The sequence below is a fragment of the Salmo salar genome, chromosome ssa16 (assembly GCF_905237065.1).
Source record: "Salmo salar chromosome ssa16, Ssal_v3.1, whole genome shotgun sequence".
NCBI lineage: Eukaryota > Metazoa > Chordata > Actinopteri > Salmoniformes > Salmonidae > Salmo > Salmo salar.
Window position 1 is genome coordinate 4204756 of NC_059457.1, and position 21633 is coordinate 4226388.

General features: G+C 41.6%; 1 protein-coding gene across 11 annotated transcripts in view; it reads right to left on the reverse strand.

Annotated features, from left to right (window-relative positions):
* Positions 1–21633, reverse strand: part of LOC106573061 (CUGBP Elav-like family member 2) — a 70938-nt gene that overhangs the window by 30594 nt on the left and 18711 nt on the right. For 10 of the 11 annotated variants that reach the window (XM_045696867.1, XM_045696865.1, XM_045696862.1 and 7 more), the window contains exon 2: positions 7519–7718. In XM_045696867.1, coding sequence (XP_045552823.1) covers positions 7519–7718 — 200 coding nt within the window. Of the gene's footprint in view, positions 1–7518; positions 7719–14685; positions 15205–21633 lie in introns of those variants that run through there. The other variant, XM_045696869.1, reaches the window with a different exon arrangement.

Consider the following 21633-nt stretch of genomic DNA (forward strand, 5'->3'; position numbering starts at 1 on the left):
CACAAGTGCTGTTTCAAGACAAGGAATGGAATCACTATTAACTGGTGTACATACAGTACACATTACCGCACAGCATGCTAGGTACCTATACAGCACACACACAGCATTTGCAGTGAGAGTAGGCTATGGGCAAGATAAGGAGATGGGCTGATGGCTCAGGGTCATAGTTGACACTCATGACTGTGCAGTACTGCCACAGAGAGCAGAGCAGGAGACCAAGAGGCTGTCTGTCTGTCAGGGTCACTGAGGTGTGGCAGAGAAAGGCTACAATGAGGCTACTCAGAGGCAGGCAGCCACTGTACTGACAAAACTATTGAAAGGCGCTCCGTTACATAAGTGTGCATACACACACATAGGCAATACATCCACAGACACGATAAGAATGAGAGGAGAGAGCAAGCAAGCAATAGAACAAGAGAGGGCGATGGGGGAGGGGTAAGAGAGGAGAAGAAGGAAAAGAATACTCTCATCCTTCAGTCCCAGCAGACCGCCAGTGGCGTTCCAGCCTGTCAGTTTCTCTGGGCTGGCAGAGAACACAAACACACACAGAAGTGGAGAGCACACGCACACACAGGGAAGTAGAGTACTGCAGCGTCTCTGACCTACATAGTGTTGTATTGCTGCTGCATACTGTAGAACTCCCTCTCAGGCTGTGCCGTGCGCGTGTGCTCGAGTTAAGTTACTGTGGAGTGGAGCTCCCCCTCTCTCCCAAGCCTCGACTGGGAGCTGCGATATGCTAACATGCATCAAGCTGCTCCGTTCTCATCTCTAAGAGGCTGCTTCAGTGTTTCCCCCTATATTCATTTAGCAGCGGTGGCATATGAAGATATGTTTTATATACAGTACCAGTCAAAAGTCTGGACACCTACTCATTCCAGGATTTTTACTATTTTCTACATTGTATAATAATATTGAAGACATCAAATCTATGAAATACCACATATGGAATCATGTAGTAACCAAAAAACTGTTACAAATCAAAATATATATTATATTTGAGATTCTTCAAAGTAGCCACCCTTTGCCTTGATGACAGCTTTGCACACTCTTGCCATTCTCTCAACCAGCTTCATGAGGTAGTCACCTGGAATGCATTTCAATTAACAGGTGTTCCTTGTTAAAAGTTCATTTGTGGAATGTCTTTCCTTCTTAATGCGTTTGAGCGAATAAGTTGTGTTGTGACATGTTAGGGTTGGTATACAGAAGATAGCCCTATTTGGTAAAAGACCAAGTCCATATTATGGCAAGAACAGCTGAAATAAGCAAAGAGAAATGACAGTCCATCATTACTTTAAGACATGAAGGTCAGTCAACACGGAACATTTCAAGAACTTTGAAAGTTTCTTTAAGTGCAGTCGCAAAAACCATCAAGCACTGTAATGAAACTGGATCTCATGAGGACCGCCACAGGAAAGGAAGACCCAGAGTTACCTCTGCTGCAGAGGATACGTTCATTAGAGTTACCAGCCTCAGAAATTGCAGCCCAAATAAATGTTTCAGAGTTCAAGTAACAGACACTTCAACATCAACTGTTTAGAGGAGACTGCGTGAATCAGGCCTTCATGGTCAAATTGCTGCAAAGAAACCACTACTAAAGGACACCAATAATAAGAAGAGACTTGCTTGAACCAAGTAACATGAGCAATTGACATTAGACCGGTGGAGTGTGCAAAGCGGTCAAGGCAAAGGATGGCTATTTGAAGAATCTCAAATATAAAATATTTTTGATTTGTTCAACACTTTTTGGTTACTACATGATTCCATACGTGTTATTTCATAGTTGATCTCCACTATTATTCTGCAATGTAGAAAACAGTAAAAATAAAGAAAAACCCATGAATGAGTAGGTGTTGTAAAACTTTTGACCGGTAGTGAGTGAGTGTGTGTATGTATATACACTACCGTTCAAATTTTTGTTCATTAAAATAACATCAAATTGATCAGAAATACAGTGTAGACATTGTTAATGTTGTAAATGACTATTGTAGCTGGATGTTTTTTATGGAATATCTACATAGGCGTACAAAGGCCCATTATCAGCAACCATCACTCCTGTGTTTCAATGGCACGTTGTGTTAGCTACTTTGAGAACTAACAATTAACCATAAATGAAATGGCATGGGGCTCCCATTGATTTAGTTATAATGGTTGAGTCACTGAGATGGCAAAATACATGGCAAAATGTGTAGAATTGCAGGACCTTATCTTTACAACAGCTAAATGTTGTCATTGGCCACCCCCCCATGCTAACTTTGCCACCACTGCAGAGTTGCACCACCCTTCCTCTCTGTGCCACTCTCTCTCCCTCTCAGTTGTTCAGTGCTACCCCCCTAGCACTCTGCTGACGCTAAATAAACCATGAATCTTTCTCGCTCTTTCACTGTCTTCCCTCCGCTCTCTCGCTGTGCTTCCCCTCCCTGCTGCATAGAGGCTAAATAAACCATAGGGCTAAGAGCTAAGCATGATGGTTATCATGTATTTATACCCTGCAGTCAGATACCCTGGCATCATCATGACCTAAAAAAACAACGCTACAAATTTGACCATTCTCAAAATAGATAGGGGCTAGAACAAACAGACCCAAATTGAAGTGGGGATTTAAATGGATTGATTCCAACAGAATCGGGAGGATTCAAACAAAAGCAAGATGGATGACACGAAGAGGAGGGGGAAACGGCATTGAGGGGTGTATTATCGACTCACACAATGTGCTTTATATTAGGCTTCGGCAGTATATCGTATATATCGCATACCGGGGTATTTGGAAATAGCCACAGGATGGTTTTTCAATACATTTTCATATTGGTAGTTGGTTACTTTTGAAGTAAATACCTGCAGTCAACTTGTACAATACGTTAGGAGATAAGGCAGATAGCGTTTTTGACATTATGAAGCTTACCGTAAGTTCCCAGGAACGGTGTAGGCAGTAACGTGTTTGTTTGTAAATAGCACAACGGGAGAAAGCGGGAGCAGGTGAGTCTAGCAGTGTATTGTCAGAGGTCACCTTTTATATTGAAAGTCAAGTGTTGTTTTGCTTCAATAGAGTGATCAGGGACATGCAACTAGTTTTCCTTCACAGAAAATACATTAATGCAACACATTCGGCAGAAAATAGCTTCATTTTCATCAGATGACAACAGAAGAGCAACGCTATTTGGCTGGCAGCCACACAAGTTAATGAGCATACAATGAAAAAGCAAGGTCTTCTTGGCAAAAACAATGCATGGCCATCATATTTCTAATGTTTATCATAGAAAGAATGTAGCCAGCTACATTTCCTTATGTTTTGCTTAAAACTTCATCTTGCATTTTACCAGAAAAGAGTTCGCTGGCTACAGCGAGAAAAGTAGTTACACATCAGTTAGAGAGCCGGAGAAGATGGCTGCCGTTTTATGTGCTCTTAACCAACCTTTCTATATTGTTTGTTTTTTCGCATTGTTTGTTACTTATTTTGCACATAATGTTGCTGCTACCGTCTCTTATGACCGAAATTAGCTTCTGGAAATCAGAACAGCGATTACTCACCTTGAACTGGACGAATAATTTATCTTTAATGAGTCGGACTAGAGGGATTTACTCCAGACAGCCGAACAGGCCCTCATCTTTTCAGTCTCTTTCTCCTGCGAATGACAGGGATATCGCGGAAGGAGATCGGGGTGCCTTGTGAGGATCCGCCGACGAGTGGCTAATCTGCCGTTGCCATCAGTACTATTGGCCAACGTACAATCGCTGGATAATAAATTGGACGAACTGAATGCACGTATATCCTACCAACAGGACAATAAAAACTGAAATATCTTGTTTCACAGAGTCGTGGCTGAACGACAACATGAATAAACATACAGCTGGCGGGTTATACACTGTATCGGCAGGATAGAACAGCAGCCTCTGGTAAGACAAGGGGAGGAGGTCTATGTATATTTGTAAACAACTGGTGCACGATATCTAAGGAAGTCTCGAAGGTTTTGCTCGCCTGAGGTAGAGTATCTTATGACAAGCTGTAGACCACACCATCTACCTGGAGAATTTCTGTATTTTTCGTAGCTGTCTACATACCACCACAGATCGATGCTGGCACTAAGACTGCACTCAATGACCTGTATATCACCATAAGCAAACAGGGAAACGCTCATCCAGAGGCGGAGCTCCTAGTGGCCGGGGACTTTAATGAAGGGAAATTAAAATCAGTTTTACCAAATTTCTTCCAGCATGTTAAATGTGCAACCAGAGGGGGGGACTGTAGACCACCTTTACTTCACACACAGAGACGCGTACAAATCTCTCTCTCGCCCTCCATTTGGCAAATATGACCATAATTCTATCCTCCTGATTCCTGCTTACAAGCCAAAATTAAAGCAAGAAGCACCAATGACTAGATCAATAAAAGAAAGTGGTCAGATTAAGCAGATGCTAAGCTACGGGACTGTTTTGCTAGCACATTGAGGAGTACACGACACCAGTCACTGGCTTCATCAATAAGTGCATCGATGACGTCGTCCCACAGTGACTGTACGTACATACCCCAACCAGAAGTCATGGTTTACAGGCAACATCCGCACTGGGCTAAAGGGCAGAGCTGCCGCTTTTAATTAAGGAGCGAGACACGAACCCGGACGCTTAAAAGAAATCCCGCTATGCCCTCCGACCAAACAATCAAACAGGCAACCGTCAATACAGGACTAAGATCGAAACGTACTACACCAGCTCCGACGCTCGTATGATGTGGCAAGGCTTGCAAACTATTACAGACTACAAAGGGAAGCACAGCTGAGAGCTGCCCAGAGAGCTGCCCAGTGACACAACGAGCTAAATTATTTCTATGCTTGCTTCAAGGCAAGTAACACTGAAATATGCATGAAAGAACCAGCTGTTCCAGACGACTGTGTGATCACATTCCATAAGCAAAGAGCGTAACAGGAAAAGGCAGCCATACCCAACTCTCTGGAGATCGCATGGGCCTCAAGTGTAATCCATGCTTGAGACTTGGTTTTAGGAATTATAATTCTAATGTTGATGAGTGATAAATAAGATAGATTATTCAGACGTGCTTTACAGACAAACAAGAGAGCATGTTGTTGTCGTCTCATGGACAGCAAAGTCCAACCCACATGTTGATATAAAACACAGTGGTGAGTTCTGTAGCTAGCACCCATAATAAACCTAAGAGCCCAATGATAAGTAGCATCCAGAGATTTAAGTGTTGATGCCATAGCATGCGGGTAGATAATATCCGCATAATCTATAACAGACATAAAAGTAGCTTGCATAATTTGTCTTCTATTTGTAGAGGACAAACATGTCCTGTTTCTATGGAGGAAGCATAGCTTGATTATTACCTCGACTAACCGGTTCCCCTGCACATTAACTCTGTACCGGTACTCCCTGTATATAGCCTCACTATTGTTATTTTACTGCTGCTCTTAGTTACTTTTATCTCTTATTTCGATTTTTTTTAAGGTATTTTACTTAAAACTGCATTGTTGTTTAAGTAAGTATTTCACTGTAAGGTCTACCTGTTGTATTCGGCGCATGTGACAAATAAAAATGTATTTGATTTGTCTGCTGATAGGATTGCCCGTTAGTCTGATGCGGAGCAGAAACTACAATAAGAAACATTTTACATCTGAATTAACTTAACCCCTAAGTTTAACTTGCTAGTTATCTAAGTGAGTGGCTAAATTAATAAGGAGGCGGGGCATCATATAGTGTTAGTTTTCTGCTGTGTCATCCTTTGGATGAGTTATTTCTAGAGCTGCCACCATCTTGATTTCCTTGTGTTTTTCCTCCTCTCCATTGTCAGTCTGTCTTCTCCTCTCCACTCTTCTTTGAACAGAGCAGGCAGGCCTGTTGCTCTAGCGACTCCAGACTCCACACAGACAACAGCGTGTAGCCTACACATGCTGCTCCAGAGCCAGTACGGTTCTTCCTTCAGAGAAGCATGCGTCAAAGCTTTGTTCATTTGCACAATGTCTCTCATTCAAATTCGCTTGTAAATGTCCAAACTCACCAAAAATGACATTCGGTAGCACCTACACACACACCTTTATGAGCTGGATTGCCTGTCTTTAAAATTATTTTATTTTCATTGGCGCTTGTTAGCATACTTAGCTAGCAGCCTACATTGAAATTAGCTATCATTTATGCTAATTTTGTTAGCATTCAGGTCAACACCCAATTTGTTTGTTTTTGCGTTTTTTGGCATCGCCTTGTGTACTAAGCCGGTAGTACGGTATATTCCGTATGAGAGAAGGACAGTATGGCGATGTGAAAATGTGGATACCGCCTCAACCCTACTCTATATTAAACAGCACCCAGGAGACACTGGTCTAAGTACACAAAAGACTAATTTGGTGTTTTTGACAGATGCCTGGGTATACATGTACTTACAAGTTTATACAGAGGTCTAATAGGCAGATGAATTCTCATTTCAGGGGGGGGGGGGTTCAATTTCAATGCAGGCTCTTGCTTAGAACAGTGCAGTGTAATATCACCACAGCTCAGAGGTACAAAGTTGGGAACAACATACCTGAGCAAATCCCAATGACAACTCTCCAGCCTGCAACTGTGAGATTAGGCCTAGCTCCCCCCTCCATTCATCCCTTCTTCCCTCCCTCCCTCCCAGCTCTGAGGACTGGCAGTGACAGATAGACCAGACAAAGTACCAACATCAAAGAGAGGGTTCCACAATCCACATCAAAACCACCAGTTGGAGGATTAAGGCTTTCAATCCTTATTGAATCCCTCACATCAGGATTGAGACAGTGAATTAAATAATGGGAATATGCCTGGCCGCCATAAAACATATTTTCACTTCACATCAAAGACCATATTTACATGTGGTTAATTCCAGAGGGCCGGGCACTTTCAGTGGCGTGCACATGCACCCCACACACAGTCGCAGAAGCTTTCAGATCTGCAGGCTTCTACTTGGCTGTCTCGGCTAATTGCGAGCCTAAACAGAACCGCTCGACTCGAGCACTCTAAGGTGAGTGCGTCGATGGATGTCTTAATGGAAAATTGCAGGCAAATAACACTCCTTTCTCCCGTCTTTCCCTTGCTCACTCACTTCTTTACACATCTCTTAACCACCCGAGGAAAGAAAATATGTTTTCCATAATGCACAGGAGTAAGAAGGGTTGTTATTTGGTATAACCCTGAAAACATGACAGAAGTTTCTATTATGTTCAAAGTAATAGACTCAGGAATATAGTGCACACACACAGCCTACTGCGCCTGTTAACACCGACATTGAGTGACAGCACTGTGTGTGTGTGTGTGTGTGTGTGTGTGTGTGTGTAGTGAGCCACAGGCCGTGTGCTGTATTGAAGTGACCTCTTGGCTATTCTTTATTGCTGTCATCAAACAAAGTGAGTTTGCGTGAGCGTGTGAGTTGTGACAGCTCCTACGCCTCTGTTTCCGTCTTCTCTTTGGCTTCTAGGGCCTAGGCTATTGTAAAGTTACTTCTGCTGCTATAGAAAGGGCTTTATTAAAAGACATTTAAAAAAAAAATGGATTTACCTTTGCTTTGGGGGGGTGTGGCAGTGCGGTCTCGGAGGATGTTGATCTGGTGCACGGCCCCGTATGGCTCGAACAGCTCCTTGAGCTCAGTTTCCGTCCAGGAGCGGGGGATCTGGCCAACGAACATCTTGATGGAGTCATGGTCAGGGGTATCCAGGTTCTCCATAGAACCATTCATCTTGCTGCTGTTGCTGCCGTTGCTGTGGGGGAAGAGGTGGAGAGGGAAGAAGGATTTAGTACAATGTTTCGTTTAGGATAATTTAGTACCAGGGCCAACCATCTTATTGCTAGCTTTTTGGTGGCGCAGCTGGCTAAGGTGTTTCAAGAGGGCGGTCACGTGTGTTTGCAAGACAGAGGACGCAAGAACCAGTTTCAGTGCGAGCAGGTGAGCAAGGAAGCTATACTGTTGAGCAGCAGCGTGTTGGCAGTTACACGTACAAAAAAACAAAATCTGGTTGCACCGTGGTATTGGTAGAAAATGTTCTGCAAAGCATTTGCAACATGGCCATCATGGCCATCTCCTAGCGATGGGCTAGTTTTTCACAAAAACCTGTACCATAGTACTACAGTTGTTTTTTTTTGCTTACATTTTAGAGAACACAACTGTGGCCAATCTTGGCTGACGGATGACACACTGTTCTGCAACGAAGGTCTACAGTAGCCTCAACAGCTCTCTCTAGGGTAGTACCATGATGTAGCCCAAGGACAGCTACAGTTTTCATCCTCCTCTGGGTACATTGACTTCAATACAAAACCTAGGAGGCTCATGGTTCTCAAACCCTTCCATAGACTTACAGTAATTACGACAACTTCCGGAGGACGTCCTCTAACTTATCAGAGCTCTTGCAGCATGAACTGACGTGTTGTTCACCCAATCCCCCCCAAAAATTGGGAGAATTAATTTAGAACTGAAAGCATAAACTACAGCTAGCTAGCACTGCAGTCCATTAAAATGTGGCGAGTAGTTGACTCCAAGAGAGAGAACAAAAATAGTTGAACAGTTATGAACAAATTCATTTCTTCAAAAATGAAGGAGAAGTGAGAGAGAATGCAGCTAGCTAGCCTACTCAAACACCCGGCTCAAACAGAGATGGATACTATGTTAGTTAGCTGGCTATGGCTATCCAACAGTGTCTCTTCCAAGTCAAGGTAAGCTTTAGGTTTTATTAAATGTATTGCTGGTTTACTAACACATTAGTTCTAGTCGCTATGTTGACTATGACATTAGCTAATATGGTGACTATGATGTAGGCTGCGTGTAGTGGTTAGTGGTTATGGTACGAAGGTTTGGCTTGGAAATGTTTTTTCGCCTGGTCACAGACAGCTGTTTTGTTGTGCACTGAAGTCCAAAAGCGAAGGGAAAAGGTGAGAGGAGAGCTCATAGATGCGAGAAGGAATTATACAACGAGCAAAGTAATTATACTGTTTGTTTGTGGCTGCAATGAAAGTGAACGATGTGCGCGGGTGATCAGGGTTCTACTGATTCTGCCAATTCTGTTGAAAAATGTGTCCAATAGAAACTCTCGATTGCAGCTGTTTGGACTAATCATTATACCCTAGATCAGCTAGATGCAGGCAATAGCGTGCAAGGTGGTATTGAATGTGTGTTAGTCTGTTGCCTTGATTACTCAAATTTCGCTCTCGACCTGTGCACCTAGATTGTAAACGTTCATTTGTAGGCTAGGTTGTAGCAATCTCATGATGGGTATAGGGAAAAACGTGAGTATTATGTAGTGGCCTAAACTTATTAAATGCCACATTGAGCTGGGTGAATGGAATATGAATAAAAGTCATCCAATATGCTTTAAACTAAATAAATAAAATATGGTCCTCCCTAATCTTAAAATGGCACCAACCGCCACTGGTATATACCGTATACCGGGGTATTTGGAAATAGCCGCGGGATGGTTTTTCAATACCGTTGAGATTATTTAACGTTTTTAAATCAAATGTTTATATTTGTAGTTACTTTTTAAATAAATATCTGCAGTCAACTTGTACAATACGTTAGGAGATAAGGCAGATAGCGTTTTTGACATTATGAAGCTTACCGTAAGTTCCCAGGAACGGTGTAGGCAGTAACGTGTTTGTTTGTAAATAGCACAACGGGAGAAAGCGGGAGCAGGTGAGTCTAGCAGTGTATTGTCAGAGGTCACCTTTTATATTGAAAGTCAAGTGTTGTTTTGCTTCAATAGAGTGATCAGGGACATGCAACTAGTTTTCCTTCACACAAATAATACATTAATGCAACACATTCGGCAGAAAATAGCTTCATTTTCATCAGATGACAACAGAAGAGCAACGCTATTTGGCTGGCAGCCACACAAGTAAACAAGCATACAATGAAAAAGCAAAGCCTTCTTGGCAAAACCGTTGCATGGCCATCATATTTCTAATGTTTATCATAGAAAGAATGTAGCCAGCTACATTCCTTATGTTTTGCATTTTACCAGAGAAATGTAGGCTGGCTACACTGAAAAGTACCGGTGAAAAGTAGCTACACATCAGTCACAGCGCAGTCTGCTGGTAGAACAGAAGCACAAAATTAGTCTGACGCCAAGCAGAAATATTAAGAAACATTTTAAGATCTGCGTTTACAAAACGTAGACAGATATTTCTTATGTGCTTTCTTTTTTTCTGCGTGAAAAACACACCAACAATCATATTCGGTAGCTCATACCTTTACATGTATAACTTTATGAGCTGTATCGCCTGTCTTTGCAATTTGTATATTTTGTTTGCATATTTAGCTAGCAACCTCCATGGAAATTCACTATTTCTTGTGCTAATTTTGTTAGCAGTCTGGTGATAGATGACCAATGGGCTTTTTTTAATTTTCTTTGGTGCCCTTCGTGTACTAAGCTAGTATTAACGTAAATCCCAGCATGTGAGAAGGATGGTATGACGATATGAAACTCTGGATACCGCCCAACCCTATGGACAATCCCCATTTGTATCATTGAATCAAGGCTAAATGTGCTAGTGTTTGGAAAAGTGTCCCGTTTTCAGTCAGTGTGAAATGAGTCCTTCCAAAACTTGGAGTTGATTAGTACCTGGTGTATTAATGTGAGTGGGAGAGAGGCAGTGCCTAGTTAGACAAGGATGAGATGTGTTTGTATTGTTCCAACAGTAGTCAGGGATTTTTTTGCCATTGTGATCCTTGGACAGGCTGCCTAAATGTTTTTTTTTCGGGTCGCCTAAGTACAAACAGCGTAAAAAAAAAAATTGGGGGAGGGGAATACATTTTCGGGATGATTTTTTTTATTTTAAAGTCACCGCCAAGATGGGGTCCACTAAAATTCTCAAACAAGCCAACAGTGCTCATTGCCACGCCCACCACCTAAGCCCATTTTTGATCCAGAATAAACCCTGGTTGTGTACATTTAATCCTTGTTTTAGCCTTTCAGGGGATTTTTGTGCCTGATGAGTGTTTTTCTGTATTTCATTCACCAGCCAACAAACAATGCAATAGTACTTTGACTGCCGCTGTTTTAAAACAAACTATTTAGAGAGACAGTAACACAAGAGCCACACACACAGCTCTCTTTCTCTCCCTCAGTGCCATGCTGCATGGCCAGGCCCTGAGAGGGGATCAACATTCTCAGGGTGATTAAGTTAGGACCAGCCTTAAAGGGACTTATGGAGTGTCCGCAGGCCAGACCACTGAGGCCAGGCAACGTACCACAAAGTCTACCACACAGACAATCAGAAGCCTCTCTGACCCCCACCGAGCCAGAAAAGCAAATATGCAGCAGGCCAGACCAGGCAGGCAGCATAGCGTAAGTATCACACTGTGCCCACTGCCTAGACCACTACACACTAGAAGCCTCTGTCAGCACATGCCCCCACTGAGTTAGGCTAGGAGGCTGAAGGGGCAGCCTCTTACAAGCGCTGACCATATACACACAAACACCTCCCCCACCCCCGACTGAGCCAGGCTGGGAGGGGCCAATACTCGCCGACTCTGGCCCCACATTTAGCTGGGAGGGATGTTAGCTGTGAGACTGGTCCTACTAGTCTACTAGGTACAGGGAAGGTATTATTCACTCACATTGCACACGCACACAAAAGACTGGGCCAAAGGATCACTTTTATGTGGGTGTGTGTGCGCGTGTTAGGGCTGGGCGATATAGCCAAAATATAACACGGTGTTTAATTTTTTGGAATAATAAAATTTCTAAATTTGCTTTAGGAGTAGCACGTGACCCAAAGGTGGAAAAATATACATAAGTGATTTCAATGGGTCTTTCTCCATTCTGATTAATTGTTTTATACTGTTCAAACTTCAACCCCCCTCCAAAAATTTCTACACTTTCATACATTTCTGCATTTCCTGCACTCATTTGAGATCCTTTCTACACTGCCAAGTATGGCTGAACGATATGGGCAAAAAAAAATTCTAGGCCATATTTTTTAACCAAATGTTGCAATTGCGATTTAGAGCAAAACACTTGGGTGAACTGTTGGTATCATGGAAATAGAATGATTATTCAAATTCTGTAGAAGAGTAGGCACTTTGAATACAGTGTTGTTTGACAATGAATGTAAATGCCACAGAAGTTATTTTGACAGGGTAGGAACCAAAGGAAAAAGGGGATACCTAGTCAGTTGAACAACTGAATGCGTCTTCTGCATTTAACCCAACCCCTCTGAATCAGAGAGGTGCGGGGGCTGCCTTAAATCGACGTTCACGTCATCGGTGCATGGGGAACAGTGGGTTAACTGCCTTGCTCAGGGGCAGAACAACATATTTTTACCTTGTCAGCTCAGGGATTCGAGCCAGCAACTTTTACTGGCCCAATGCTCCTACCCCCCAGGCTACCTGCCGCCCCAAAGTGTTGATCAGTTTCCTAGAGGACCCTGTAATCTTTGGCAACATTAAATGTTTTCTCTTTAGGTACTTCATGTAGCCAACATATTCATGCTTCATCTATTCCTCTTTGATTTAGAATATACTGTTGCACAAACAACATGCGGTTTTAGGTCTACACCATAATTGGTATCAGGCTGTGTAGCTAGCTACGTTTGCTCGATTTAGCCGCAACTTGGTAAGAAAAGACAAACTAGCGGGTTGCAGATAAGAAAAACAAATAGTGTAATAATAGAACACTTGTGGATTTATATTAAGAAGAAAAGAGGAAAAAGCATTGTCGTCATCAACATTGTTGCATGACCATGCAGACTGAAAGCAAGTGTATCGTGGTCGAGCAACAACAAAATCCTTGAGTGACAGGGGGCATGGCTAGGTCTGTCTGGAAAGTGGCATGGCGAGAGAGCGGAGAGAGATGACTGAAGTAGCGGAGAAAACTATGAAAATGTACGTTATAGAGGACGACCGATTAATCAAAATGGCCGATTAATTAGGGCCGATTTCAAGTTCTCATAACAATCGGTAATTGCCATTTTTGGACACCGATTATGGCCGATTACATTACACTCCACGAGGAGACTGCGTGGCAGGCTGACTACCTGTTATGCGAGTGCAGCAAGGAGCCAAGGTAAGTTGCTAGCTAGCATTAAACATATCTTATAAAAAAAACTATCTTAACATAATCACTGTTAACTACACACGGTTGATGATATTACTAGTTTATCAAGCTTGTCCTGCGTTGCATATAATCGATGCGGTGCCTGTTAATTTACCATCGATTCACAGCCTACTTCGCCAAACGGGTGATGATTTAACAAGCGCTTTCGCAAAAAAAGCACTGTCGTTGCACCAATGCGTACCTAACCATAAACATCAATGCCTTTCTTAAATATCAATACACAAGTATATATTTTTAAACCTGCATATTTAGTTAATATTGCCTGCTAACATGAATTTCTTTTAATTAGGGAAATTGTGTCACTTCTCTTGCGTTCTGTGCAACAGGGTCAGGGTATATGCAGCAGTTTGGTCCGCCTGGCTCGTTGCGAACTGTGTAAAGACCATTTCTTCCTAACAAAGACCGTAATTAACTTGCCAGAATTGTACATAAATATGACATAACATCAAAGGTTGTGCAATGTTACAGCAATATTTAGACTTAGGGATGCCACCCGTTAGGTAAAATACAGAACGGTTCCGTATTTCACTGAAAGAATAAATGTTTTGTTTTCGAACTGATAGTTACCGGATTTGACCATATTAATGATCTAAGGCTCATATTTCTGTGTGTTATTATATTATAATTAAGTCTATGATTTGATAGAGCAGTCTGACTGGGCGGTGGTAGGCAGCAGCAGGCTCGTAAGCATTCATTCAAACAGCACTTTCCTGCGTTTGCCAGCAGCTCTTCACTGTGCGTTTCATGCATTGTGCCGTTTATAACTTTAAGCCTATCAACTCACGAGATCACGCTGGCAATACTACAGTGCTTATAAGAACATCCAATAGTCAAAGGTATATGAAATACAAATGGTATAGAGAGAAATAGTCCTATAATAGTTCCTACAACCTAAAACTCCTTAACTGGGAATATTGAAGACTCATGCTAAAAAGGAACCCCCAGCTTTCATATGTTCTCATGTTCTGAGCAAGGAACTTCAAGTTAGCTTTTTTACATGGCACATATTGCACTTTTACTTTCTTCTCCAACACTTTGTTTTTGCATTATTTAAACCAAATTGAACATGTTTCATTATTTATTTGAGACTAAATTGATTTTATTTATGTATTATATTAAGTTAAAATAAGTGTTCATTCAGTATTGTTGTAATTGTCATTATTACAAATATATAGGAAAAAAACATAACATTTTTTTTTAAATGGCCGATTAATCGGTACCGTTTTTTGTCCTCCAATAAATCGGTATGAAAAATCATAAATCGGTCGACCTATAGTACATTACCCCGTGTGTATCACATTTAACAAACCAAACATTAAAATAACATTATAGAAGGTAAAGTATTAACCCAAACCGGTCTGTGCATCAATACCGGTAAATAGTAAAATAAGGTATACCGGCCAGTTCTAGTGTGTGTGTGTGTGTGTGTGTGTGTGTGTGTGTGTGTACATCCAATTGAGGACCCAAGGGACTCCTGGTGTGAGAAAGCTGGCGACTGGCACACAGACCTGGTGATTAGTTAATGGGATAGTAAGCAGAGGGACTGAGGGAGACAAATAAACAGGGAAAGGGTGACTAGGTTAAATAAAGGGACAGAGAGAGTTACAAGTATACAGACCTTTGGACACGAGCCATCCATCTCTTACACATAGAGCCCAAACGCTCGGCCGAGACGCCAAGGGACGACCTAAACGACATTCTGACTCCTCACTGTCGGTCCTCTGGAAAGCCAACTCTTTAAATAACCCAGATCCAACACACTTCACAAATAACTCTTCTTTCAGGGGAATTTTTTTTTTTTTTTTTTACTTTCCTACTGGAGCCAATACATCCAAACGACAATTTAAAGACACTCACAAAGCCAAGGGGCGACTTCACTGCCCCTCACCAACAACCCCGACAGATATCTGTACAGGATCCACTCAGCAGCAAGGCCTCGGCACAGCAGTGTTGTGGTCAGTCAGCACTAACCAGAAGATGGCAGTCCTAAACACAGTGAAGCAGGGAGGTACTGTACTATCTGAAATTGTCCAATAAGAAAAGCTCCCTTTCTATTGTTGTTGCAAAATGTTTTACCCTCTTAACGCCTCTCTAAAAACGCTGGGAGTTAGCAGAGAGAGGATTGTAGCCCATCACCATCTCCCTCCTCAGGCGCTGGTCTAGCTTGGCGATGGAACAGGGAGTAACCTACCAGCTTCCACCATCAGCACTTAGAAATACAATCACTAGAATAGACTAACGCCATTTTACAGTAATCCTACTGTGATGGTGCCCAATCTATGAATTCTCTCTGTGCTATCCCGAGCGCAGCAACAGCGGAAACAATTGCATATTGTTCGGATGCTGGAGAGAACACTATTCACAGATAGATCCCCTATACAGTAACAATGGGCCTGTGGTGAGTCAGAGGGACGCTTTGTAATCCTCCCATCCAATGCTACGTCTCACTAAACCACCGCAACGGGCAGTGGTGTGTGACACCATTTATCTAGTTGCCAGATCCAGGCAGCCTTTCTCTGACGCCATTTTGCTGAGAGCTTTGCCTGCCTTCTCATACATCTAAAATCTCAGACACAGCTGCCTGTCACATAATTATGTCTGTCCCCGACTAAAACAAAACAAAAAAACTTGGTCGACCGAAAGGAGTGTGTTCTTTTGACCAACCGATTGGTTGAAATTTTAAAACGTGTATTTTTTCCATATTATTTATAAATGTGTGTGAGTGAGTGAAAGAGCTCCTACTGGCTTTTGTAGTTTCTGCCGTTACTCTCCTGAAGTTGCCTATAATAGGCTACACGAGGAGTCAGCCAACTTTCATGTGGAATGCCAATTTATTTCTGTGGAACAGTTTCATATCATTTATAATAACTTCTCCATATCGCAAAATCATTGTCATGTAGTTAATCAAAATGCTATCTAAATCTACAATGAAAATGATAAACCTAAAAACTAACTTCTATTGCCATCTATGTAAAAATAGCAAACAAATAAAAACATTACAGCCTGCAGGTAAAACATATCCTGAAAAAAGAAAATATCCTATATATCACATTGGCTACTACGCATGGCCTGGCTACGCATGGCCTGTCTGCAACGAACTTGAAACATTTTTATCAACAATTAACTTGGTTCCTGCCTGAAGCTCCTTGCAACATTGCCCATTTGGGGAAATAAAATATTCTGGGCCCTCCGTTTCCCGCTACAGCTGTAGGCTATTTGAACAGGGGATATGAAGTAATCAGGTAGGCCTATTTTATAATGTTTCCACTGGATCAGAGAATGATATTTATCCCTTTCACGCTGAGTGGTTATGAAAGGGAGAGAGCTGGAACGATTTCTCAAATACATTGGAATTGTCATTCTCAACAGATGTAAAAACAGACTTTGTTAGCTTGCTGTTTGAGTTGAAGAATACATTACTCCACAGCTCATGAGTGGTGGTACATTACGCCTATAGGCCTACTTCTATGCGTAAATCAGGTGCACGTCCTTACTCAACATTGACAGGAGCGCTCCAAACAAAAGACAATGACAAAATTGACAAATCTCCTAAATGGAATTAAATAAAACAAAACAATAATTCCCACAAGTGTAGCTTAGTTTGTGCGCTCAAACTAAACTACACAATGTGTCCACTCACTCCAACATTGAGAACGGTAAAAAGACTGGAATAATGATATATTGAATGCATTAACAGACATTACAGTAACCAAACAAACATTGAAGATTAGAAATGAATGGGACATGGCTTGCAAAAGTGGCTTGCAAAAGTATTCACCCCCCTTGGCATTTTTCCTATTTTTTTGCCTTACAACCTGGAATTAAAATTGCTATTTTTTTTTTGGGGGGGGGGGGGTTGTATCATTTGATTTACACAACATGCCTACCACTTTGAAGATGCAAATAAGAAAAAAACTGAAAACTTGAGCATGCATAACTATTCACCCCCCCACCCCACCACCAAGTAAATACTTTGTAGAGCCACCTTTTGCAGCTGTAATTGTTGCAAGTCTCTTGGGGTATGTCTCTATAAGCTTGGCACAGCTAGCTACTGGGATTTATGCCCATTCTTCAAGGCAAAACTGCTCCAGCTCCTTCAAGTTGGATGGGTTAAGCTGGTGTACAGCAATCTTTCAGTCATCTCACAGATTATCAATTGGATTGAGGTCTGGCCTTTGACTAGGCCATTCCAACCAGTTAAATGTTTCCCCTTAAACCACTCGAGTATTGCTTTAGCAGTATGCTTAGGGTCATTGTCCTGCTGAAAGGTGAACCTCCATCCCAGTCTCAAATCTCTGGAAGACCGGGATGAACACAGGTTTCCCTCAAGAATTTCCCTATATTTTGCGCCATCCATCATTCCTTCTATTCTGACCAGTTTCCCAGTCCCTGCCGATGAAGAAAATCCCCACAGCATGATGCTGCCACCACCATGCTTCACTGTGGGGATGATGTTCTCGGGGTGATGAGAGGTGTAGGGTTTGCACCAGACATAGCGTTTTGCTTGATGGCCAAAAAGCTCAATTTTAGTTTCATCTGACCAGAGTACCTTCTTCCAAATGTTTGGGGAGTCTCTCACATGCCTTTTGGGAAACAACAAACGTTTTTGCTTATTTTTTTCTTTAAGCAATGGCTTTTTTCTGGCCACTCTTCTATAAAGCCCAGCTCTGCGAAGTGTATGGCTTAAAGTGGTCCTATGGACTGATACTCCAATCTCTGCTGTGAGTTTTGCAGCTCCTTCAGGGTTATCTTTGGTCTCTTTGTTGCTGCTCTGATTAATGCCCTCCTTGCCTGGTCCGTGACTTTTGGTGGGTGTCCCTCTCTTGGCAGGTTTGTTGTGGTGACATATTCTTTCCATCTTTTAATAATGTATTTAATGGTGCTCTGTGGGATGTTCAAAGTTTCGGATCTTTTTTATAACCCAACCCTGATCTGTACTTCTCCACAACTTTGTCCCTGACCTGTTTGGAGAGCTCCTTGGTCTTCATGGTGCCGCTTGCTTGGTGGTGCCACTTGCTTAGTGGTGTTGCACACTCTGAGGCCTTTCAGAACAGGTGTATATATACACTGAGATCATGTGACACTTTATTTAAGTCCACCTGTGTGCAATCTAACTAATTATGCGACTTCTGAAGGTAATTGGTTGCACCAGATCTTATTTAGGGGCTTCATAGCAAAGGGGGTGAATACATATGCACTCACCACTTTTCCATTTTGCATTTTTTTGAAAGAAGTATATATTTTTTCATTTCACCAATTTTGACTATTTTGTGTATGTCCATTACATGAAATCCAAATAAAAATAAATTGAAATGACAGGTTGTTATGCAACAAAATAGGAAAAATGCCAAGGGGGGTGAATACTTTTGCAAGGCACTGTACTACTGGTGATATATGTAAATAGACACTAACAATCAAAACTAGAGGTCGACCGATTATGATTTTTCAACGCTGATACCGATTATTAGAGGACCAAAAAAAGCCGATACGGATTAAAAATTAAAAAAAATCGGACATTTAATTTTTATATATATATATATAAAAATAAATAAATAATGTAATAATTACAACAATATAATTTGTAATAATTACAACAATACTGAATATACTTATTTTAACTTAATATAATACATAAATAAAATCAATTTAGACTCAAATAAATAATTAAACATGTTCAATTTGATTTAAATAATGCGAAAACAGTGTTGGAGAAGTAAAAGTGCAATATGTGCCAGGTAAAAAAAGCTAACGTTTAAGTTCCTTGCTCAGAACATATGAAAGCTGGTGGTTCCTTTTAACATGAGTCTTCAATATTCCCAGTTAAGAAGTTTTAGGTTGTAGTTATTATAGGAATTATAGGACTATTTCTCTCTATAGCATTTGTATTTCATAAACCTTTGACTATAGTATTGCCAGCCTAATCTCGGGAGTTGATAGGCTTGAAGTCATAAACAGCGCAATGATTGAAGCACAGCAAAGAGCTGCTGGCAAACGCAGGAAAGTGCTGCTTGAATGAATGCTTACGAGCCTGCTGCTGCCTACCACCACCCAGTCAGACTGCTCTATCAAATCATAGACTTAATTATTATATAATAAACACACAGAAATACGAGCCTTAGGTCATTAATATGGTCAAATCCAGAAACTATCAGTTCGAAAACAAAACGTTTATTCTTTCAGTGAAATATGGAACCGTTCTGTATTTTATATAACGGGTTGCATCCATAAGTCTAATTATTGCTGTTACATTGCACAACCTTAAAATGTTATGTCATAATTATGTACAATTCTGGCAAATTAATTACGGTCTTTGTTAGGAAGAAAAGGTCTTCACACAGTTCACAACGAGCCAGGCGGACCAAACTGCTGCATATACCCAGAATTTCCCTAGTTAAAAGAAATTCATGTTAGCAGGCAATATTAACTAAATATGCAGGTTTAAAAATATATACTTGTGTATTGATTTTAAGAAAGGCATTGATGTTTATGGTTAGGTACACATTGGTGCAACGACAGTGCTTTTTTCGCGAAAGCGCTTGTTAAATCATCACCGTTTGGCAAAGTAGGCTGTGATTCGATGATAAATTAACAGGCACCGCATCGATTATATGCAACGCAGGACAGGCTAGATAAACTAGTAATATCATCAACCATGTGTAGTTAACTAGTGATTATGTTAAGATTGATTGATTTTTTATAAGGTAAGTTTAATACTAGCTAGCAACTTACCTTGGCTCCTTGCTGCACTCGCCTAACAGGTAGTCAGCCTGCCACGCAGCCTCCTCGTGGAGTGCAACGTAATCGGCGTCCAAAAATGCCAATTACCGATTGTTATGAAAACTTGAAATCAGCCCTAATTAATTGGCCATGCCGATTAATCGGTCGACCTCTAATCAAAACACAAACAATTCACACAATGAAGTTATTTAACAATGAATGTGCACAAATTGGTGGGAGACCGTGCATTCTGGAGACGTGCATTGTGCAGCCACACTCCCCTTCTTGGACTGTGCCATCCCCGTGGCTTCCGCAATGGATTAGTTCACTGAGATGGGCGCAAATAAGACAGGCCATAACAAAATACAGATATCTGCTACTGCTCGACAACAACAAAAAAGTCGACCAGTCAAATAATTGGCGTCAGCCCTATACATAATACAATTCTCTTTAACTAGATGCATGTGGTGTGAATTGCTGAAACATAATAATGATCTCAATGCTGGATAAACACTTCAACACTACCCAAGCTAGACGTATGCGTGGTCCCGGGAATCGAACAGTCAGTGCCAGTGGTCATTTGCCCAGCCACCACACCAAATGCAAGTTCCAATCGAAATGACTCACAACCTTCTTCCTTTCTTTACTCCCCTTGCTTGGAAAGGGCTCCCACATGTAAAAGCCATAAACCGTCACTGGGGAGCTCACTCCAGTGGGGATCATTTCAAATGAAACTGGCTCCAGCTTGTCCAATAAGAAACACTCGTTTTCAAGTTGCAACTGTTTTGCTAGTGTGCCCCAATAATGATGACCCAGACCAGAGAAAGTCAGTTAGGCCAGGAGGGCCTGTCGCTGTGATGTGGCAAGTGACCTGGCTCCAAGACACCTCGGAGCAGCTGACAGGTCCTAGAGCAGCTGACAGGTTCAAGCTGACATTAGCATAACTGCTGTTGCTCCTCCCACAAAATACCATGATTTACCGGGACCATATGCCTGTAGAATTGCTGTGGTCTGAGCGCAGAAGCATGTCAGCTGCACTGCTACACTTTCCCTAGTTGCTCCCATTATAGAGACGGTCACTGAGGCAGCACTGAGCCACCGATATCATATACGAGAATACATGTCGTCAGCCACCTTCTCAAAGCGTCACACGTTTGTTGGGTTCTGTATGCATCCTAAATTAATGGCCAGTTAACACCTTCGACTTGGAATATATGGCTTTTACTTAGCTTGGTTGGGATCGTTTCAGGAATCACATGACTCTCTGCCTATAACATTTTTTTCAACATTCATAGGCCCACACCCTGTGATATAATCCAGTGCTGCTTTATGTGTTGGTTCAATTCAGAGTTGTGGTAAAGAAAGATGACCAATGTTTGTAAGGAAAGGCTCTCCCTCTTTGGGTAATAATTAGGCTTGGGCGGTATCCCGTACATACCATATACCGGGGTATTTTGAAATATACTTTTTTTGTATTGAAAATAATAGTTCACTCAGTCTATGCCACTGCTTAAAACTATGTAAGATGTGCCAAATAAATTCTCTCCAGCTCAGGGTGCCAGCTATGCATTTGGTTTGCTAACCTGCTAGCTAAATGGCTAGGTTGCAAGAGAAAGCTTCGTTACAGCAGAGACAATCAATCGCCTATGGTATAGGAACGGTATTTTTTTTTTTACTTCACCTTTATTTAACCGGGTAGGCTAGTGGAGAACAAGTTCTCATTTACAACTGCGGCCTGGCCAAGATAAAGCAAAGCAGTGCGACAAACAACAATACAGAGTTACACATGGGATAATCAAACATACAGTCAATAAAACAATAGAAAAAGTCTATATACAGTGTGTGCAAA